This window comes from Hibiscus syriacus, unplaced genomic scaffold, assembly GCF_006381635.1.
Source record: "Hibiscus syriacus cultivar Baekdansim isolate YM2019G1 unplaced genomic scaffold, ASM638163v2 tig00110328_pilon, whole genome shotgun sequence".
Taxonomy (NCBI): domain Eukaryota; kingdom Viridiplantae; phylum Streptophyta; class Magnoliopsida; order Malvales; family Malvaceae; genus Hibiscus; species Hibiscus syriacus.
The window spans coordinates 7,734,566-7,754,218 of record NW_024062685.1 but is presented as its reverse complement, the minus strand read 5'-3'; the positions used below and the strand labels follow the sequence as shown (position 1 = coordinate 7,754,218).

The following is a 19,653-nucleotide window of genomic DNA, read 5'->3' as shown; positions in this document are numbered from 1 at the left end:
CCTGGGGCTCGCCACTGTATGTGCTTGTCTTATCTTGTAAGATTCATTCGATAACAGCCATCGACCATAACAGATCAGCGTCTCTACTTGCTGTTGAATCAATATCAAATAAGATTAGCACACCTGACGACATATTGGTTGGTGCTGCTGCCCACTGCTACATGAAATCCAGTTCTGAACTTGCACGTAACGACTTTTGTCTCTCTTTTTTTTTTGGTAAACAACAGTGGAGTCATTTTTATCGGTATTTATCTTATTTTGATCATTTTGAAAAAAACATTATTTCAATTATTTACATTATCGAATTGTAACAAGAGCCTAAAATAATTGGAATTGAACCAATAATTTATAAATTTGATTTGGCGTATAAGAGTTTTGAATAAGAGATCTAGTCGTGAGACAGATGGTACTATTAATAACATCATTAAATTTCGGTGAATCGAGATTGAATAGGATGATGAACTAGAGTTCCACCGAGTTTATTGTTTGTTGAGGGGGAAATATGGGAAATTATAGTTAAAATAATATAAAGGGTATATCATCACTAATATTTAAGTACGTTTTTGTTTTTCTCACCAAAGTTTTAGAAATGACATATTAGTCTCTAATGTTATCGATATGTAACAAAATGATCGTTCTACCGTGGTGTGACAACGTTAACAAAAAAATTAATCTTTAATTTTATCTATAAACTATTACTAAAATATCAAATAAGTGCTTGAACAATAATTTTTTTTATCAATTTATTACAAACTTTGAAGGACATTTTTGATATTGAGATAAGTGAGAAATTATTTTTATAAATCAATAACGACCGAAGTATAATTTTCTTTTAGCGACGATCAACAAAAAAAACCTAAACTTTAGGGAGCCATTTCTTTGCAGACAATGATAGATCTAACCGAAACCAAAACTTTAGGCTGAATTTGGAATCACGGAGATTCTTAACTATTTCTATACCATACACATATACCCCATGATAGATAGAGGATAATAGTCGTCATCTTTTAAATTATCATATATTTTAGATTTTTTTAAATAATATGATTTCACTTTCATTATAGAATTTTAAGTCCGTCCCTACGTGCAACTTTCCTTGTTACCTATGGCCACACAGCAACTTTCTTCTATTAAAAGTGAGTGCAAGACATCTATTTTACCAGAAATTTCTATTTATAAGGTCTAAAATATGAAAAGTTTTTACTTTACATTTCTCAGGAATTGCAGTCAAATCCAGGCCTAACTCATTCACGAAACCACCTTCCAAGAGCTTTATCCGAGCAGTGTCAGCAGGTTTTGTTTCGAAACAAGCATCAGGTGTGCACCTACCATATACATTGGCTACGATGTAGAATCGGATTTCTGATCAGCATCGGCTGCCGCCTGAACTTGAGCGGCATACTGCAAGTTCCAGAGGACATCCGCAAAAGATGGCCGAGACGATGGGTCGGGACATATGCATTTTCCAGTAATTGACACCACAATGGATAACGACTCCTGTGAGCAAGTGGTCAACACCGTTGGATCCACAATTCTCTTTCGGCCGTCCTGGCTGCCGAAAGATGCCTGTGATGTGCAATACAGGATGTTAGCCGAAAACAAGAACTTCAACTTAGATTGCATATTTGCTAGCTGATAGTCGTTGTGATAATATTTTGTATGTTGAATGGAGGAATTCATCAGAGAAAAACAATGGCTTACCATTTCATTCAAAAGAAATGTCTCTCCTTTTCCACTCACTATAGGCCCGACAAGCGACTCGAGTAATATAAATCCGAAGTTGTAAACATCATCCTCTAAATTTTGCCTTTGACTGCAATATAGAATGAAAAGCAGATTATTATATAAACAACAATTGCCGATGAAGTTTCAATAGTCTGCTGAGGATTGGTTCCAGGCAATACCTAGACTTCAAGCCGTCTCCCTTCGCCTGCAGAGCAATAAAATGTTTGTCATTTTCTTTTGCAGGTAAGAAGTTAAATGCAAATAGCAAGGAAACATGCCTCTAGTCTATCATTCTCTTCCATGATGATTGACATCCCATAGTCACTCAGCTTTGCAATCCGATGCTCGTCCAACAATATATTGTTCGTCTTCAAACGGTTGTTATAAACTCCGGGAATAACCCCGGTATGTAGAAAATGCACGGCCTTGGCTACATCGATTAGAATTGCTAACCTATCTGACCACTTAAGAACCTTTTCTGGACAAGTCTCTGCATCATTTTCCAGATTATGACTGTCAGAATACAGTACAGTACTTGTGTACATCTATAGCTTGGCACTTGGCATATGCATATAAATACAATTCAAAGTTCAAGCAACACTGACCTGACAAAAGCAAATGATAGTTCCCGTTCGGCACATAGTCGTATACAAGGAAGGCTTTGTTTGCTCCGGAATCGTCTTGTACACCACCATCAATGCAGTGACCTAAAAGGCCTACTAAATGTGGATGCTGAATCTTTGACAAGAAATCAAGCTTAACTTTAAGATTTTGAATTGAATGTTTCTTCAGTAAACTCAATGATCGGATGGCGACATAGGTTCCATTCTCCAATCTTCCTTTATATATCTGAAAAATAGAAACAAATGAAGTCAGATAGGCCATTGATGATATCAAATGCAAAATGTCTGAACCAAGTACCTAATTTGTGACCCTTTGTTCTAGTATTTAAAGGGTATAATCTTGTTCTGTAAATCTTAGCTCCTGCAAGCTGTTTTCTTCGGAGCCGAGCTTCGAGGAAGGAAAAAAGTGAAAGAGAGAGTTTTGAGGATACCTTTCCAGTAGAGCCTTCACCCATAAACATTGATGAATCGAAGTTATTTGTGGCTTCCTCCAACTCTTCCATGGTAAACAGTATACATACCGGAGCACCTTTTGCCCCTAGTTTCACAACTTCAGAAATGAATCCTAAACAAATAAAATCAAATAATTAATGATCAGTAATTAGCATTAATAGTTACTCAAATATCCCTTTGAAGCACTATAAAAACCGGGCTAAAAATCATGATGAACCCCCTTCTAATAAGTATGAACTTGGATTGATTTGGATGATAGTAGTAGCAAAAGAATAGTTTTTGCTTACTGGCATTTGCAAGAACTTCGGGTGAAACTCCGGTCGTCGGGTTCTCTTGAATGGCCTTTTGCCGTATATTAGTTTCAAATGTTCGCCTTGGTCGGCATCTTTGAAACAGAATAATAATCCCGAATGCCAAAAGCATCAGAAGCAGAGCTGATACTACAACAGCAACTAATAATGCTATCTTTCTTCCGCTGCTTCTTGTGCTTGCTTCATTGCAATAAGAACCTTGATGCTGATGTTGGTCATCAGTTGACAAGCAATTCCCACCATATTTCACTACTCTCTTTTCTGATTTATTGTCTAAGCAAGAAGGAAGACCACCAACCAACTTGTTACCAGAAATATCGACGAATCCGAGTTTGCTACCACAAATTAGATGCTCCGGAAATGAACCACTCAGCCCATTTGATGCCAAATTCAAGTAACTGATGCTTGGCAAATCGAACAAGGCAGAGGGGGGAGTTCCACTCAGATGATTGGAAGATAAGTCAAGGTGCTGAAGATGACTCAATACGCCAAACTGAGCCGGAATGTCACCGGAGAATAAGTTCTTAGCAAGAAGAGCTGTAACCAATCCTTGGGGCATGACAGGCAGTTCAGAATCAAACTGATTCTCTCTTATATCCAGCATGCGCAGGCGAGTCAAGCAACTTAAATCAGGCAAATTACCCGAAAGCTTATTGTGGCACAAAGCAATATCTGTTAGGCTTGAAATTCGGCATATCGAAGACGGAAACTGACCCTTCAACCTATTTCCCCTCAAACTCAGAACAGTAAGATTTGATAAGGAATCAAGTGTATCAGGAATAGTACTATTGAAGTAGTTGCCATCCAATGTTAGAGTTTGAAGCTTAACCATTCTAGATATCTGAGGGGGGATTGAGCCAAACATGAAATTGGAGCTTAAATCCAAAAGTTCAAGAGAATATAGCCTATGAATCTTATCAGGAAGCGAACCCCAAATTCCAAGTGACACTAAGCTAAGAACCCTCAAACTGGTTAACCTTGTCAATGTGGTAACCAAGGAATCAATAGAGAAAGTCTGAGACAGTGTTTTACCAGGAACTGCATGCCCATTGAAGCCACTAATATTGGCAAGCTTATTTCCCCTAATCTTAAGCTCATTGACAAAATTATCCCGGCAAGATATCATCACATGTGAAGTTTCAGACAAGTTACAGAGGTCCCCATTGTAATTTTCCAGAATTTGGAGCTCTGGAGGGTACTCTAAATGCTTCCTTATTTGCAGCAAAAGTTGAGTTTGATAACTTTGTAATCCATTTGCAGTAAGGAAAAAGGAACTCCATGAAAACAATACTAAAACAAACAAGTAAAAGCATCCCATTGAACGCTTGTGAAGAAACAAACCCTAGAATTGAAAGCAAGAATGTTAAATTCAGAAGAAACTGGAACATTCCTAACAAAAATGAAATTTTGATAAGCAGTGGTTTACCTGAAGGTTGAATCTTTATCTGCAAAACCCAAGAACAGAATTTTCAATGAAGTTGAGAGATGCAAAATCCTGCTGATGTTCTCTTAGTAAATTCAAGAGCACACTTAAAAGCATAAATGCCTGAAATTTAAGCAAATGTTGGAGGAAAAACAAACAGAAAAAAAATCTTACTCGGGAAAATCAAAGACGGTGTTTTTTCCAAGAAAGTTCAGCTCTTTAACTAACTTCCAGTCAAAAAATGAAGATACCCAATGGAGAGAAATACAAAAAACATTAACAAACAAGCAACTTTCATAATCCAAGGAACATGTCTTTAACTCTCTCTCTCATGCTACTTTCCGGGAAAGTGAACAACCACGGAGAAACCAGAACAAGGTTAAAAAAATGGTAACATGAAGCAATTAGCAAACTGTAAGGGGTAATTTAAGCAAATGAGACATTAAATAGAAGCCTGCAAAATGTAATGGCAGGTGGTAGTTGAAAAGTACCGTACAAAAAGAGAGAAACCATCAAAGATAACCGATAAATCAATTAAGAGGGAGGTGCATTAATGAAAAAAGCCTTTAGTTTTTGCTCAAGAGAAAGACAAAGTAAGAGAGGACTGGCTGAGAGGAAGCTTCTTTGAGAAATGCAGAAATGGAGAGAGAGAACATTTGTATAACTAAAAATAATAGTTTTTCTGATATTTGTAACCATACCATCACATGGGGTGGGTTTTTATTTTATTCTATTCTATTTTAAAATTTTAATAAAAATAATTATCTCCATCATTGATTAACAAAAGCAAGGCATCATTCATATCAGTACGAAATCTAGTAAAAGGACCAAGCGATTTCTGTCTTTTCACCAGAAAAAAATGGTTGTTAATGGAAATAAATCAGTAGGCATTAGCATTGAAACTTGGATTGCTGCTAAAAAAAGCTTTGCACTCACTTTACACTTTAGCTTTGGAATCCCATGCAATATGATGAACTACAACACGTTAGGCCACGCGCTTGTGCCCATGTTTTGATTGAATCCCACCTCAGAACCATGGGTTTTAGTCTCTTTTTTCTGATGTTATTATATGTTAATGGAGAGAATCTTGCACGTTCGTGAAAAATGAACCATTTCACGCGCCTTTCAAAGTGGTGGAAAACATGCCGAGACAAAGAGGCATGTCGGCTGAGGGACCAAAGCAGACCGGCTTGGGCCAAGGCATGTTTGGATATGGAAATTGCATCTGACTCAGTCAAGCCATCGTTGCAGATATCTTCATTCATCAGCTTTACCTTTTTGGTTTAACATTCCATTATTATTTTTTAAATAAGAAAAAATGCTTTAATATTTCTTTATTGTCAGGTTCATCAGCGGCAAACAAGGGGTGTAAGATTCCTTGTTTCATCCCATGACAAATAGATAAAGATGGCTCTTATTTTTAGGCCTAAAGCCATAAAGACAGCTCAAGCAAAGAAGATTAAATAGCATGTAAATGAGAAAAAGCTAAACAAATGGGACAAAGATAGTCAATGATGAGATAGATAAACGGACCCTCGTCTATTTTATTTTCTTTCTTATTATATATAAATATAATGTATTATGTATATGTATAGACATGGTTTTTGTGGAATTGACAAAAGATGGGTGGAGTTGAAAATAGTTGCAGTTATACAGATGCCAACAGTTGTGAACCACCACTACTGGTTTCTTTCAAAGCTAAGCGCCATTTCCGAACATGAAAGTACAACCTTAAAAAGGAAACTGAATTTTGTCTGTAAAATACATAAATAAACCAGCAACCAAAACCAAACAACAAATGGAAGGCTGACTATTGACACAGATAAGCTGAAACTACAGTTGAGCAAGCCATGAGTACATTAATGGGTAAAACCTGCAATGGCTAAAACCATACAAACCTTATTTCATCATATATACGTATGAAATTCCCATAAACTATTTAATTAATTGTAGAAATGACAATCTTTGGCACTTAGAATGATGTTCCTCAAACCTCCAATGGGTGATAGAATCATTAGCAGAAGGCCCAATATGATACAGGTCTGAATATTAAACAATAAAAATAACACAAATATCAGACTTATTGTCAAGAAAATAGATGAAAATACGAGTAAAATGAAGAAGTAACATAGAACTCGAGGATAAAATACCCAGTTTGTACACCAAGATAAGCTGAACCCCTTTGGTTTATATATAGCAAGCCACATGATGCAAGGAAGCTGAAATTGCAGCAAATACATATACATACATTACATACATCAGAATGACAAATTTCACAAATTTGACATATATACACTCACTTACAAAATAGGTTGTTGTTGCGAAAGCAAATCCTCCAAAGAATCCAAGAAGACCCCCAGAGAAGGGAAATGTAATGGCAACAAACATTGTTGCAGCTGTAACAGAGAACATGGCAACATGCAGATATCGAGATTTTAACCTCGGATTTTCGAGTTGTAAACTTCGGACAGGGAAATTACTTTACTTACCGACGTAAAAGTTGCGGACTAAGAATTGAAGCATTTGAGTTGGTCTAAAGTGAAATTTCTTCACCATTACGGTTTCGATCATATCGAAAACAGGCATGGCAAATAGCTGCATTTTACCGAACGGAAAAAAAGGACACCAGTGTGAAAACTGTGTTCTTGTTGTGCCGATAGAACAAGGATATTTAGATATCTGATAGCTTCCGATGACATGGATTACGACAAACAAGTTAGCCGCGACGATAAGCCATGTAGGTTTCTCCAACGTGATAAGGATGTTATCATTGACTTTGTTGCCGAACATGTAGTATCCAATGAGTGCGACGGGGAAATTAACATAACGCCACAACAACGTATGCAATGACCACACCTCTCCACATTGGACCTTTTGATGGCTTCTCTGGTGTAGAAGGGATTGTTGCTTGAATCTCCAACACCACATTGTGTCCGGCATATGCAAAAGCTACATCGCCTAATGCAGTAAAGAAGTTAAATACAGTTACGGTCGGGGTGGTGGCTTGGTAGCCATATTGCAGATCGGGTTGGATGCCCTTGTGGACTGAAGCAGTCCAGGCAATCGTAGAGTAACTGCATAAAACGAATTAGAACATCGATAAAATTCAGGGCTTTTGTTCAATGTTTATATAAAAGGCAAAAACATACGTGAGAGACATGAGAGCAGCAGCCAAAAAGACCCCAGAAATGGAATTGAAATTCGGGAGGTGGGCGAGTACGAAGTGGACTGAGGCAAAAATCATGATAAAATACGATGTTTTGATGTGCTTGCAGGGCTGATTGCAGACCGAATGATAGATTTTCTCCAACGATTTTCCTCCTGTAACCATGTAAACTATGTCGATACCAACGTCACAGATCAGTTGTTGAGGCACAACTATGTAAAGGCCGAGCTTTTCACCAAAAGCTTGCTGGCGAGTTCGTGATATCGATCCAACCGTTTCCCAGGAATCATTTCATGCATCTCAACTATTTGTCACAGAGTGTATAGTGTGATCACCCATGATAGGATCAGAATCACAACACCAGGACCCCTTCACACACACACATATAGAGTTAAACTATGGATACATGTATATCGAGATTGATCTCAAGAAAAAAGGATCGATCCCTTGAACATAGAGATACACACCGACATAAAATACTTTAATCGAAACATACCATCCGAGATGTGACATGGCATAAGGAAGACTGAGGACTCCTGCACCTACCATAGCAGTGACATTGTGGAATGCAGCCAGTCATCAATCTCCTTCTGCTTCTTAAGTTCATCTTCATCTACCTGAAATTTCAATAACAAAATACCATTGATCTTTTTTTCTGTCAAATTGAATTCAGAAAAACATGTTTTCGTTCATTGTTGTTCGAACTTCCTATAGGAACTTACCGTGGTTGGAATATCATTTTTTAGCTTGAGGATGAGGAGATTGAGTCTCCATTGTTGGAACAGAAGTTTACACAATGCCAGAAACTATGTAGGAACAAGAGAGGAGAAGATCAAGATATCGGATATGATCATGAAGCATTCAAGAAAAGCAAAGAAATAAATATTTGATTGGTAGTTTCAAATATGAAAATGACGACAAATGTAAAGCCAGCTTGATTGGAACAGAAGTTTCCTTCTTTGATTCCAAAGGATTCCATGAATATTTTATCTGATTTTATTGCCTTTTTTCGCATGTTCATTTTCTGATAAAAACTTTTACTATGAAAGGGGATAGATAGTTGATTCTCCTTGTAGTGTTGCAGGCTTGACACATAATAGCCCCCATAAATTTTGTAATTTCGACTTTTCATTTTTCTTAAAATATCCGTATTCGACCCATTTATTCAAATACATCCCCTAGGGGGCTTAGTGTATCCGCCCCTGGTTCGTATGCATTAATAAGATCCCCAGAATACATAACAGGACAAAAAAGCGAGCATTCTACTCTTCCACTGCAGGCTCCTTGAAGCTTAATGACTATAATAGTTTGTTTATATTCTGCAAACTTTTACTATAAACCATATGCATTGATTGAGAATGGACCTATATGCCTACAATTCACGAGTAAAAGTTGTAGTCTTTGGCTTGAATTACGATCTGCCTCAATCCTTCAATTGGTGATAGGACCATCGATAAAACACCAATTACAATGCAGATCTGGGGGAGAAAAATGAAAGGAAAGTCGAATAAGATCAACTAAACGACGATTCGAAGGTCGAAGAACGTCGAAAAAACGAGGTTAGTAAGATTTTAATCACGTGTTCTTACCCAGTTAATCCACCAAGACAAGCCAAACTTCTTTGGTTTATAGATGGTAAGCCACATGATGCAGGGGAGCTGAAGAACACAAGGTAAAAAAATGAGTTCTGATGTGCAAATTCTTCCAGGAGAATTGTTAGTTTTTTTGTGATGGAAATTTGACGTACGAAGTATGTTGTTGGTGCGAACGCCAGTCCTCCAGAAAATCCGAGGAGACTGCCAAAGAAAGGGAAAGTAATCCCGAAGAACATCGTTATTGCTTCAATGAAAATATGTGATTCATAAACTTACATTCAAGTTACGCCGAGGGAAATGAAGAGTTCTGCTTTTACTTACCAACATATATAAGAGTTGCGAACGATGAATCGAAGCATTCGGGAAGGCTTGAAGTCTAGTTTCTTTACTAGCAGAGTTTCGATCATGTCGAATACCGGCATTGCATAGACCTATAGAGAGAATACATAAACCGGAGCCTAATCAGTTAAATCTGAAACCGAGAGATTAATAAGAAGCATCCATGGATGTGAACCTGGTAGCTTCCGATAACATGAACAACGACAAACACGTTAGCCATTGCTATGAGCCATGCTGGTTTCTCCAAAGAGAGGAGGATGTTATCTCGGACAGAATTGCCAAACATCCAATACCTGATTAAGGCAACCGGGAGTAGCACATGGCAATGACTACATATGCGACGATGACACCTTTCCACATCGGTCCCTTTGATGGCTTCTCGGGTGTAGATTGGATTAACTGAGAACGTGAATTGCAAATTTTGCGATATACCTCAAGGACATGACAGCAGCAGCCAAGGAGACACCAGAAATCGAGTCGAAGTTGGGAAGGTGAGACAGTATGATTTCTACAGAGTCGAAAATCATGATGCAATAGGTCAGTTTTATCTGTCTGCAGCTGGGGCAGACACTATCATGGAACTTCAACGATTGTCCCCTGGTAACCATGCAAACGATGCAGAGACTAACTTCAACAAGTTGCGGTGGTACCACACTGTAGAGACCAAGTTTTTCACCAAAGGCATATATTGCTCGAGTTCATGGTATCAATAGAAACGTTTTCCGGCAACGAGTTCGTGCATCTCGACCATTTGCCACAGAGTATACAAGGTAATGATCCATGAGAATACCTTGATAAACACACCAATACCCCTGAAAACCAAATGAAAACGAGACATAAGTGGATTGAATTTAATTCCGGCTCGAAACTAACTTTCGGTAAATACCATCCGAGTTCGGCCATGGCATATGGGAGACTGAGCACACCAGCTCCAACCATAGCGGTGACATTGTGGAAAGCTGAAAACCACCATTTCCTACTTCTTGATGAGTTAATTGATAGCCAATCATCAATTGCATTCTGCTGGTCTGTTTTTTCTTTCAACTGTGTATCACAAATGGTACGCAATTCTCTCAGTTATACATACGTACGTACGTACATACATACATATATACATACATGCATACATACATACAAACGATAACAAATTACAAAAGCTGGTCTGGTCAGAAAGAATGATATTACAAAACTTACCATGTGCTTACATGTGAACAGTTATTCATATATATGTACATAAATAGTTATAAATAATTAGGCTTGACTTTAAAGACCATTGTTCGGACAAGTTTGATTGATTATTACACTAGGTCCGATGAAGCTAAAAGTAATAAAAAAACAGATGTAATTGACTTAAAGACTTATTGACTAAGAGCATTAACCAATGAAAAACAACTATCGTAAATTAATATGCAGTTTCCGAATAAAAATGGTGAATTTTTCAACAGTCATAGTTTGAAAATAAGGTGCCGTATGAAAATGATATTAAGGTTTGGTGTTCCTTCGGTTGAGCGTATGAAGTGAGCTATACAGTACTGCCTTTTCTGATGAATCTCAGCCATAGATATCACGACACGTGTGAAAAAAGAGACATTTGAACCAGGAATGAGTTCTCAGGCACAGGACTTCATTGCCATTTTCAAGCTCCTAAGCGAAAATCAGCAAATTTTACAGAAGAGCTGAAGGGCAAACAAATACATCATACGGACAACAGACGCAAGACAAAACAAAGATGCAGTTTTGCATGCAAAAAGGAGATGATGTAAGATGATAAAAGGGAACTCACTGAGTTGTCGGGGACATAATCAACATTGTAAGTTTGATGAGTTTCCATGATGTCTGAAACTGAAAAAGAGCAGAGAGGAAAGGGAAGGTGACAATGATAATCAAACGTTAAAAAACCAGTGGAAGACAAATCCAAACTGGTTCGGTTCGCTTGGTATTTATAAAGGCTGAAGGGCTCCTCTCAACCATGTCATAATGTACACTCAATCGACTTATTACAGTCGTTGGTGCTCGAACCTATAACTTTTAAGAACATTAACGATTCTTTTAACTATTAAATTAAATTAAACTAAATTAATTCGTGGTCTACTTACAAGTTTCATGTTCTCTTTGTTCTCCCTTTATTATTAAAGTCTTTATGCTGAAGAAAGCTGGGACTGAATTCTACGAACCAAACAGCAGGTTAGTAGGTTCTACGGAAAAATTAATTAATTTTATTAAAAAATAAAAAATATCGAATATTATAACGAAGATTTAACTAATTAAAAATCATTATAAAGGTTAAAAATTTAATTAAAGATTCAAAAAAATAAATTAGAATATATATGATCGTATCGATAAATAAATCACAAAAAAGGATAAAATTATTTACGAATTGCAAATCAAAGTCGAACAATATGAAAAAACTATCCACGAATACAATTTACGTATCCAAATTCAATCTAATGGTTTAAAGCATGTAAGATCAACATGATAATAAATAAGCGTATCTTGATTAATGTTGTTATCTTTTAAAGTTCTAGGTTCGAGTAATTGTGTCCTTATGTTGTGTGTTATCATAAGCTTATGAATAGATATTATCTTATAATCATCATAAATTATTTAAAAAAAAATATGATTTAAGTTTAAAATTTAGGTACGTTTGTTTCACTGCAATTGGTTTTATGAAAACATTTTTCTTTTCTTTTTTTCCAGTGTTTGATTGGTGTAAAATAGATTATCAATGTAATTAATTTTATTGGTCAATATAATTTTCTTTATATATTTTTTGGAAAATAGATTACAAATTGATTTTTTGTAAATTATTTTCTGAAATTTTCATTTAAGAGTATAAATACTCAAAAAATATTATTTTATATAGTTAATATTGATATAATATTTTAGTATTATTTTAATAAAAATATTAATTATTAAAATATATTACTAATAATTTTAATAATATAATATTATATATTTTTTAGTTCCATAATAATATATATGATACTATATTTTATTTTAATAATATATAATAAATTACTAATAAGATTATTTTTATTTATTAATTTCATAAAATAATATTATTAAGTATATAAAATATATTTATTAATAATTTTTTAAATATAATATAATATTTTTATTTTAATAAGGAAAAATATAATCAATAATATATTTTTATTGTAATAAATAATTAATATTTATAGAATTTTATTTAATAAAATATAATAGTCTCGATATTTTTATTTATAAAATTTTAATTTAATAATATTAACAAATAATAGTAAATGAATTATTTTAATATTTTCAAAACAATGATATTAGTTCTTTTAATAAATAATATTATTTATTAAACTTGATATTTATAATAAATAATTTTAAAAAAGTTATCAACCAATGAAAAATGATTTACATACATCATCCAAATACCATAAAATAATTTCTAGAATTTATTTTTTAGGGTAATTCATTTTATATGGAAATTTATATAAAATTTCAAAAAAAAAATTAAAGGGTAATTCATTTAATAGAATTCATTTTTTGAAATTTATTTTTTCAAAACAAACTACCCTTAGAATCATTTCAATATAAAGAAAAGCATTCACATAGTTATATTAAAATAATCATTTTTAATATTATTTATCTAATATTTTATAACCATGTAATATATCAGAAGATTCCTCAAACTAACCGCTGAACATTGTATTACGTACTAACATCAAATTTTATCATCATTTTTAATGAAATGCTTACTTCTGTAAATGATGAATTTTTTTTAATGATATCCTAATTAAACATCAGATTAAATCGGTTTAAATTTTACGTGAACATCCCATTGACCCATGGAGATTCAAGGGCTCAGATTAAATGTATGGGTCAATGGTGAGGAATAAAATAGAAATCAATATTCAATTCAACGGCTGAACTTCAATTTCCAAATGAATAAAGAATATCACATGATTCATGTACTTTTACCGTCTTATGTTGTTGGGCTTGCAACTAATTATGACACTTCAATTTGGACATTTTAATAATTTTAATATAGTAAATAAACTAAATTAATATAAAAATAATCATCCTTTATAATAATTATTATGATATCCGAATTGATTAATAAATAAATTAAATATTAATATTTAAAAACATTTGATATTTAACCTATAATCAGTTGATTTAATGGGATGAGATACTAAACTAAGGTCAAAATTTCGAATCTTGATGTTTGCGAATAAAACAAAATGAATTGAGAAGATTTACCTCGCCTCTACAATATCTGATCTGGATCAATCAATGAATAGATCAAATATCAATAACTAATTTAAAAAAACATTTGCAATTTTATATTAATTATAAAATAATTTATAAAATATCTTTTAATATCTTTTTATGCATAGATAAAGAAATTAGATGTCAAGTAGTGTCGGGTTTAATTATGAGGAAAAATAATTACATTTAATATTTTTTTATAAATTATAAATTTTAAATTAATCAAACTATATCATTTATCTTTTATTATTAATAAATTAAATTATATAATACTATTAAAAGAACTTTCCTCAATGTCTTAATTTAATATTGCTTACCTGTTTATTGAAAATAATGCTTAATTGGTAAAACTGTTTAATAATAAAATAAGGATTCACACATCCCATCCCTGCAAAATAAGGATTCACACTTCACACCAAATATAAGAAAATCGTTCCGCACAAGTCTATTATTCGCATGCCCAACAGCAGGCATGCACCTCTCTTCTAAATTCTGCCAAAGCTGAAGAGGCTAAAAGCCTCACTCACTTAGCCGAAGCCATGTGTCGGATCAAGTCGACCACCCGAGAACTGCGCCACCAAAAGGGATAACACCATTACACAAAATCCCACCATCGAGAAACATACACGAGTTCGTATTTACTTTGAAGGGTGTTATAACAAGAATATAAGGGAGTGAGTATGATTTACCTGTAACCCCACTCGTTGTCATACCAGGCAACAAGCTTAGCAAAGTTGTCATTCAAAGCAATTCCAGCCTTGGCGTCGAAAATGCTTGACCTGTTAAACAAATCACAACATCGCATTACAAAAGCTCCAATTTCCCCGTCTAAAACAAAGTAGTATCCGTTCTGATATGCAAACGCAATCGCTTGAATCTGAATCATCTAGAGAGAACAATACTTCTTTTTACCACTGAAGCCATTCAATGGGTTCTAAATACCCAGAAACAAATTCAACATTAAAGAAGTATTATCGAAAGAATGAAACCTCGCACCTGCTGTCTCCGACAAAGTCGGTTGAGACCAAATCTTCATCTGCATAACCAAGAATTCCCTTCATGGTTGTCTGGGATGCCTCCCTACACAGAAAAGACACATGGTGTCATTACATAAACGGCATGCATCTTTCAAAGAAAGTGCAGCACACTATAAGATCAAATATTCTTAATCCTTACTTGATAGCAGCCTTGATATCTTCATAAGAAGCCTTCTTCTCAAGCCTCACAGTGAGATCGACCACAGAGACATCGACAGTGGGAACACGGAAAGCCATTCCAGTCAGCTTACCATTCAATGCCGGCAACACTTTGCCAACAGCCTATGTAATAACAAGATGATAATCAACCATTAAACTTCAAGTTCCAACAATCATTTAAAAACAGTATATAGCAGGCTAGTCAGTCCCGTAATGCAGGGCGAAAACACAGGTCCTAACATCTAAAGCTAATCAGAAATTATCTGAGGAGTGACGTTTGATTACTTAGAAAGTAAATATTTTTTAAAAATATAAAATTCTACTAAAATTACAAGTTCTAAGAAAAAAACAACATAAAAATATCATACAACTTCCCCAGACAGAAAGACAAATCATTAAATGTATACATGCCTTGCTTATAAAAGTAAAATCCTGACTAATTTGAGTTTATTTCAAATTAAAATGTGCCTCCAGATGTAAATGGATAAAAAATAGCAAGGTGATAAGAAAAAATATATAATCCACTGATTTCTAAGAATTTCTAAAATCCATATTTAGAAAAAATGATTAACACCATTGAATAGATGTTATCCGACTTATCCAAACAAAATCAATATTTTTTGAAAAATAATCTCCCAGTCTTAAAATCTGAAAATGGATACATACCTTAGCAGCTCCAGTGCTGCTGGGAATGATATTGAAGGAAGCAGCCCTACCACCTCTCCAGTCCTTCATTGATGGGCCATCAACAGTCTTCTGGGTAGCTGAAAAAAAAGGACAAGTCAATCAACAATACAGATCTTGATAGACAAAAAAAAAAGCAATAAAACACCAAGTACTTACCAGTGATCGAGTGGACAGTAGTCATAAGACCCTCAACAATACCAAATTTGTCATGAATTACCTGGGATCATGTTCACAGGTTCATTATTACTTGAGAGATAAAATATTAGCCAATGCTTTAAAACAATAACAGGGAATAATTATTACCTTAGCCAACGGAGCAAGGCAGTTGGTAGTGCAGCTAGCATTGGAGACAATGTCAAGGTCAGGCTTGTATTCCTTCTCATTTACACCCACAACAAACATAGGGGCATCCTTACTGGGAGCAGAAATGATCACCTTCTTTGCACCACCCTAAGATAGATAGAGGGGAACGACCAAACCCCAAAAGGATAAGAAAACCAGAAATGAAAAGAGCATGATATGGTATCTGTATGATATTTTTCATATATTTTGATGATTAATATATACCCTAAAAACACGTCCAAATATTTATCGAGCACGGATGTCAATAGCATTTATGCTCCAAACAAGCAGTACAACATTCCCCCTTCAGTCTTAATAGACACGAAAGGCATGTTAAACTTGGGGAAAAACTAAGATCACGTACCTTCAAGTGAGCCGCAGCTTTATCCTTGTCAGTGAAAACACCTGTAGACTCAACAACATATTCAGCTCCAGCCTCAGCCCATGGAATTTCCTCAGGGTTTCTACCATCAATCACAAAATCAAGTCAAAAAATTAATTCCAACAAACAAAATCTCACCATACTCGATCAAAGGAAAAGAAAACCATACCTGATGCCAAAAACAGTGACAGGCTTTTCACCAAAGAGCAGGGTCTTTGAGTCCTTCACCTTAAGTTCATTGTGTTTCCATTGGCCATGAACACTGTCGTACTTAAACATGTAGGTCTATACAAATACAATTATCAAAATCACATCAATTAACAAATTACTAAATAATTTAAACAAAATAAACAATTAGATTCTCTACTGTAAATATAAAAACAAGATCGGTTCACTGAAAACCAAACAGTAACAATTATTTTATCCTAAATATTTGATAGATCAATATTTAAATACAACAGAGTCAAAGTGAAATGCTATTAAATTATTTATACTTCAAACATATACATTATGCAAAAATCAGATCCGGAAAAATAAATTCAAATCATGACTACTTACAGATCATCTTTGTTTCAACTAAAAAGAACTTTTAACACGAGAATTCATTCCAATTAAAGCTATAGGAAAACATGAAAGAAAGCAAATACAAAAGTGAAAATACCGAGGAAAATAAAATAAAAAAATAAATTACGATTACGAACCATGTAATCGGTGGTGATGAAAGGATCGTTAACAGCAACGAGTTCAACATCTTCGCTTTGGAGAGCAACTCTAGCAACCAAACGACCGATCCTTCCAAATCCTTCACCAAAACCAAAATAAAAATAAAAAAACAGATCCATAACCAAAGATTAAAACATATAAATATTTACCGTTGATTCCGATCTTAATCTTCCCCATTACGGAAAAACAAAAAGAAAACAAAGGCGATGGTGGAGTAAGTGAATATCGGTTAGTGAAGATGAAATGAGTTGTGTTATTGCGGTGAGGAAACGAGAGAATAGTTAAATTATAAAGGAGAGAAAGAGGCAGAAATGGTGGAAACTTCTGGTAGGAAGTAGGACCACCAAACATGTGGTGGGAAAATCAAGGGTTGCTCACGTGATTTTTGGGTTTGGATTCTTTTCCAAGTAATGGCCCGATTTGTGGATAGCAAAATTGTATTCGTGGGAGCGATTTAAATGGTAAAAAATTATTATTATTATTAAATTTTAAGTTTGAATATTTAAAATATTAGTATACTAACAATTAACATTAAATGATAAATAGTTATTTATAAATAGATATTATCTCGTATTTATTCAAGATTAATAAAAAAATTGCTTGTTGAAACTAGATCATGATTTTTAATTATTTATTTCATTCTTTAATATGATATATATTTTTTAGGGTTAACTACACATATGATCATTTATATTTGTTTTTTCTATTTTTTGTTAATGATTTCAAAAAAATATAAGATATTGTTAATTTCGTTTTTATTTAATTAAGATATAATTATTTTCGTTATTCAATTAAGATGTAGTCGTCCCGAGTTAACCGTCGTTAATAGCAGTTAAATATTTTTATATAACCGTCATTAATAGCAGTTAATTTTTTTATATAATCACACATTTGGTCCCTGTTATTTACATATTCTCTTAATTTAGTCTTACTTTTAAATCTATTATGTTAGTTTGTTAACTTTGAGATTTATTCGACTGATGTACATGATAAAGTAAATCTAATTATATTGTTTATCAACTATCATTTTATCACATTCTTTTATATATTTGGTCACTCCATACACTTATAATTTTGTTTTATTATCATTTATCAATTTAATTTTGTCAAAATATTTATAAAGTTCACAAAACTTTAATATTTATCTCTTTCTTTCTTAGATGGGTAAAACTTTTTGTCGGATTTAATGGTTTTGGACGTGGTCAACCAAAAATTTAAATAGTAAAAAATATGCTTTCAATAAGAAAAACAATATATTATGAAACTAACTTCATCGGACCACTATCGACAGAGATTTGAGCATTAAAAGATTAAAATTTTAACTTGATTTTCATTACTTTTGAATGAATTTTGAGAAAAACAAAATTATTGAGAAGAAAATGAGGGATAAAAGGTAAAACGGTGTACCATCTATGTCACGTACATTGGTAGATGATAATTGAAAGGATTTAAGATCTTTTTACAAAAGAAAAAATATCATATCGTAAATCGTGTTAAAATACTAACGGTTTGATGACTTAAAAATGAATTAGAAAACTTTAGTACTATAATTTTAACTTTTTATAGCTCAATTATCAAAACAAAAATATGGTCAAAGTTTAATATCTAATAATGTATTTTACCCTTTAAAAAACAACAATCACAAAATTAAGCATAATAAAGGGACTAAAATGAGAATTCGACCTTTAAGATTTATATCAAATTAAGATTAAATTGAGAGAATATGTAAATAACATGGACCAAATGTAGGAATATATCAAAATATTTAACTGTTGTTAACAGTAGTTAACCGTAGTTAACTCAGGTGACCACATCTTAATTAAATAAAAACAAAAGTGACATATCTTAATTAAATAAAAACAAAAATAATCGTATCTTATTTTTTAAATCAATTATCAAAAGTGAGCAAAACACAAACATAGATAATTAATTAACCCTTTTTTTATTTTAATTTCATACCTAAAATTCTAGATGGTTAACAATTTCATCTATTTTTATGATAAAATATATTGTGACAATAATGTACCATGCAAAGAGCCAAACGTGATATTATTCGATATAACCGTTTATTCAATATATAATAGTAAAATTCGTCTAACATTTCATTATTGTTTTTAAATTACAGTTCTTTTATTTTACAAAAAAAATAAGAAAATAGTTTCCGTAAATTAAAATAATTCTTAACAATATTTTCCGAAATTACTTTATGGGGTTTGAATGATAGAGTACAAATCATTTTTACTGGTTAATAATTTTTTAAAATTATCTATTACAAATATCGATATAATAAATAATTCCTCAAAAAATAAAATAGTTATATATCATATAGTTCTTTGGCAAATCGAGTGGAGCTGAATCGAAAATAAATAAATAATAGATAAAAGGGTAATTTTTGTTCGGTAGTAGAATCAATTTATTACTTTTGTCCTTATCATATTTTCGTATC

At 33.4% G+C, this 19,653-nt stretch overlaps 2 protein-coding genes and 2 pseudogenes across 2 annotated transcripts; all 4 read right to left on the bottom strand.

Moving 5' to 3' along the window:
• Positions 1–1,097: 1,097 nt before the first annotated feature.
• Positions 1,098–4,459, bottom strand: LOC120118637 (probable inactive leucine-rich repeat receptor-like protein kinase At3g03770). Its single transcript, XM_039138654.1, has 7 exons — positions 3,089–4,459; positions 2,780–2,913; positions 2,331–2,574; positions 2,004–2,215; positions 1,905–1,930; positions 1,702–1,813; positions 1,098–1,566 (listed from the first exon to the last, which is right to left on the bottom strand). The coding sequence occupies exons 1-7, from the start codon at positions 4,428–4,430 to the stop codon at positions 1,342–1,344; spliced, it is 2,295 nt and encodes a 764-aa protein (XP_038994585.1). The 5' UTR covers positions 4,431–4,459; the 3' UTR covers positions 1,098–1,341.
• A 1,976-nt stretch (positions 4,460–6,435) lies between these two features.
• LOC120118621 lies at positions 6,436–8,293 on the bottom strand (annotated as a pseudogene).
• A 787-nt stretch (positions 8,294–9,080) lies between these two features.
• Positions 9,081–10,649, bottom strand: LOC120118677 (annotated as a pseudogene).
• Positions 10,650–14,286: 3,637 nt separating this feature from the next.
• On the bottom strand, positions 14,287–17,496 carry LOC120118636 (glyceraldehyde-3-phosphate dehydrogenase 2, cytosolic-like). The gene is made up of 11 exons (XM_039138653.1): positions 17,357–17,496; positions 17,186–17,286; positions 16,654–16,769; positions 16,467–16,566; positions 16,064–16,210; positions 15,917–15,977; positions 15,740–15,837; positions 15,054–15,196; positions 14,874–14,957; positions 14,567–14,656; positions 14,287–14,446 (listed from the first exon to the last, which is right to left on the bottom strand). The coding sequence occupies exons 1-11, from the start codon at positions 17,382–17,384 to the stop codon at positions 14,401–14,403; spliced, it is 1,014 nt and encodes a 337-aa protein (XP_038994584.1). The 5' UTR covers positions 17,385–17,496; the 3' UTR covers positions 14,287–14,400.
• Between the last annotated feature and the right edge of the window lie 2,157 nt (positions 17,497–19,653).

Excerpts from the sequence above, each read along its gene's own strand:
- LOC120118637 (XM_039138654.1), bottom strand. The coding sequence starts at position 4,430 with ATGGGATGCTTTTACTTGTTTGTTTTAGTATTGTTTTCATGGAGTTCC. Across the intron at positions 1,814-1,904 it reads GGAGACGGCTTGAAGTCTAG|TCAAAGGCAAAATTTAGAGG; the intron begins GTATTGCCTGGA and ends TCTATATTGCAG. Across the intron at positions 1,567-1,701 it reads CATTTCTTTTGAATGAAATG|GCATCTTTCGGCAGCCAGGA; the intron begins GTAAGCCATTGT and ends TGCACATCACAG.
- LOC120118636 (XM_039138653.1), bottom strand. The coding sequence starts at position 17,384 with ATGGGGAAGATTAAGATCGGAATCAACG. Across the intron at positions 16,567-16,653 it reads GTCACTGTTTTTGGCATCAG|AAACCCTGAGGAAATTCCAT; the intron begins GTATGGTTTTCT and ends GATTGATGGTAG. Across the intron at positions 16,211-16,466 it reads AAGCTGCGGCTCACTTGAAG|GGTGGTGCAAAGAAGGTGAT; the intron begins GTACGTGATCTT and ends TATCTATCTTAG.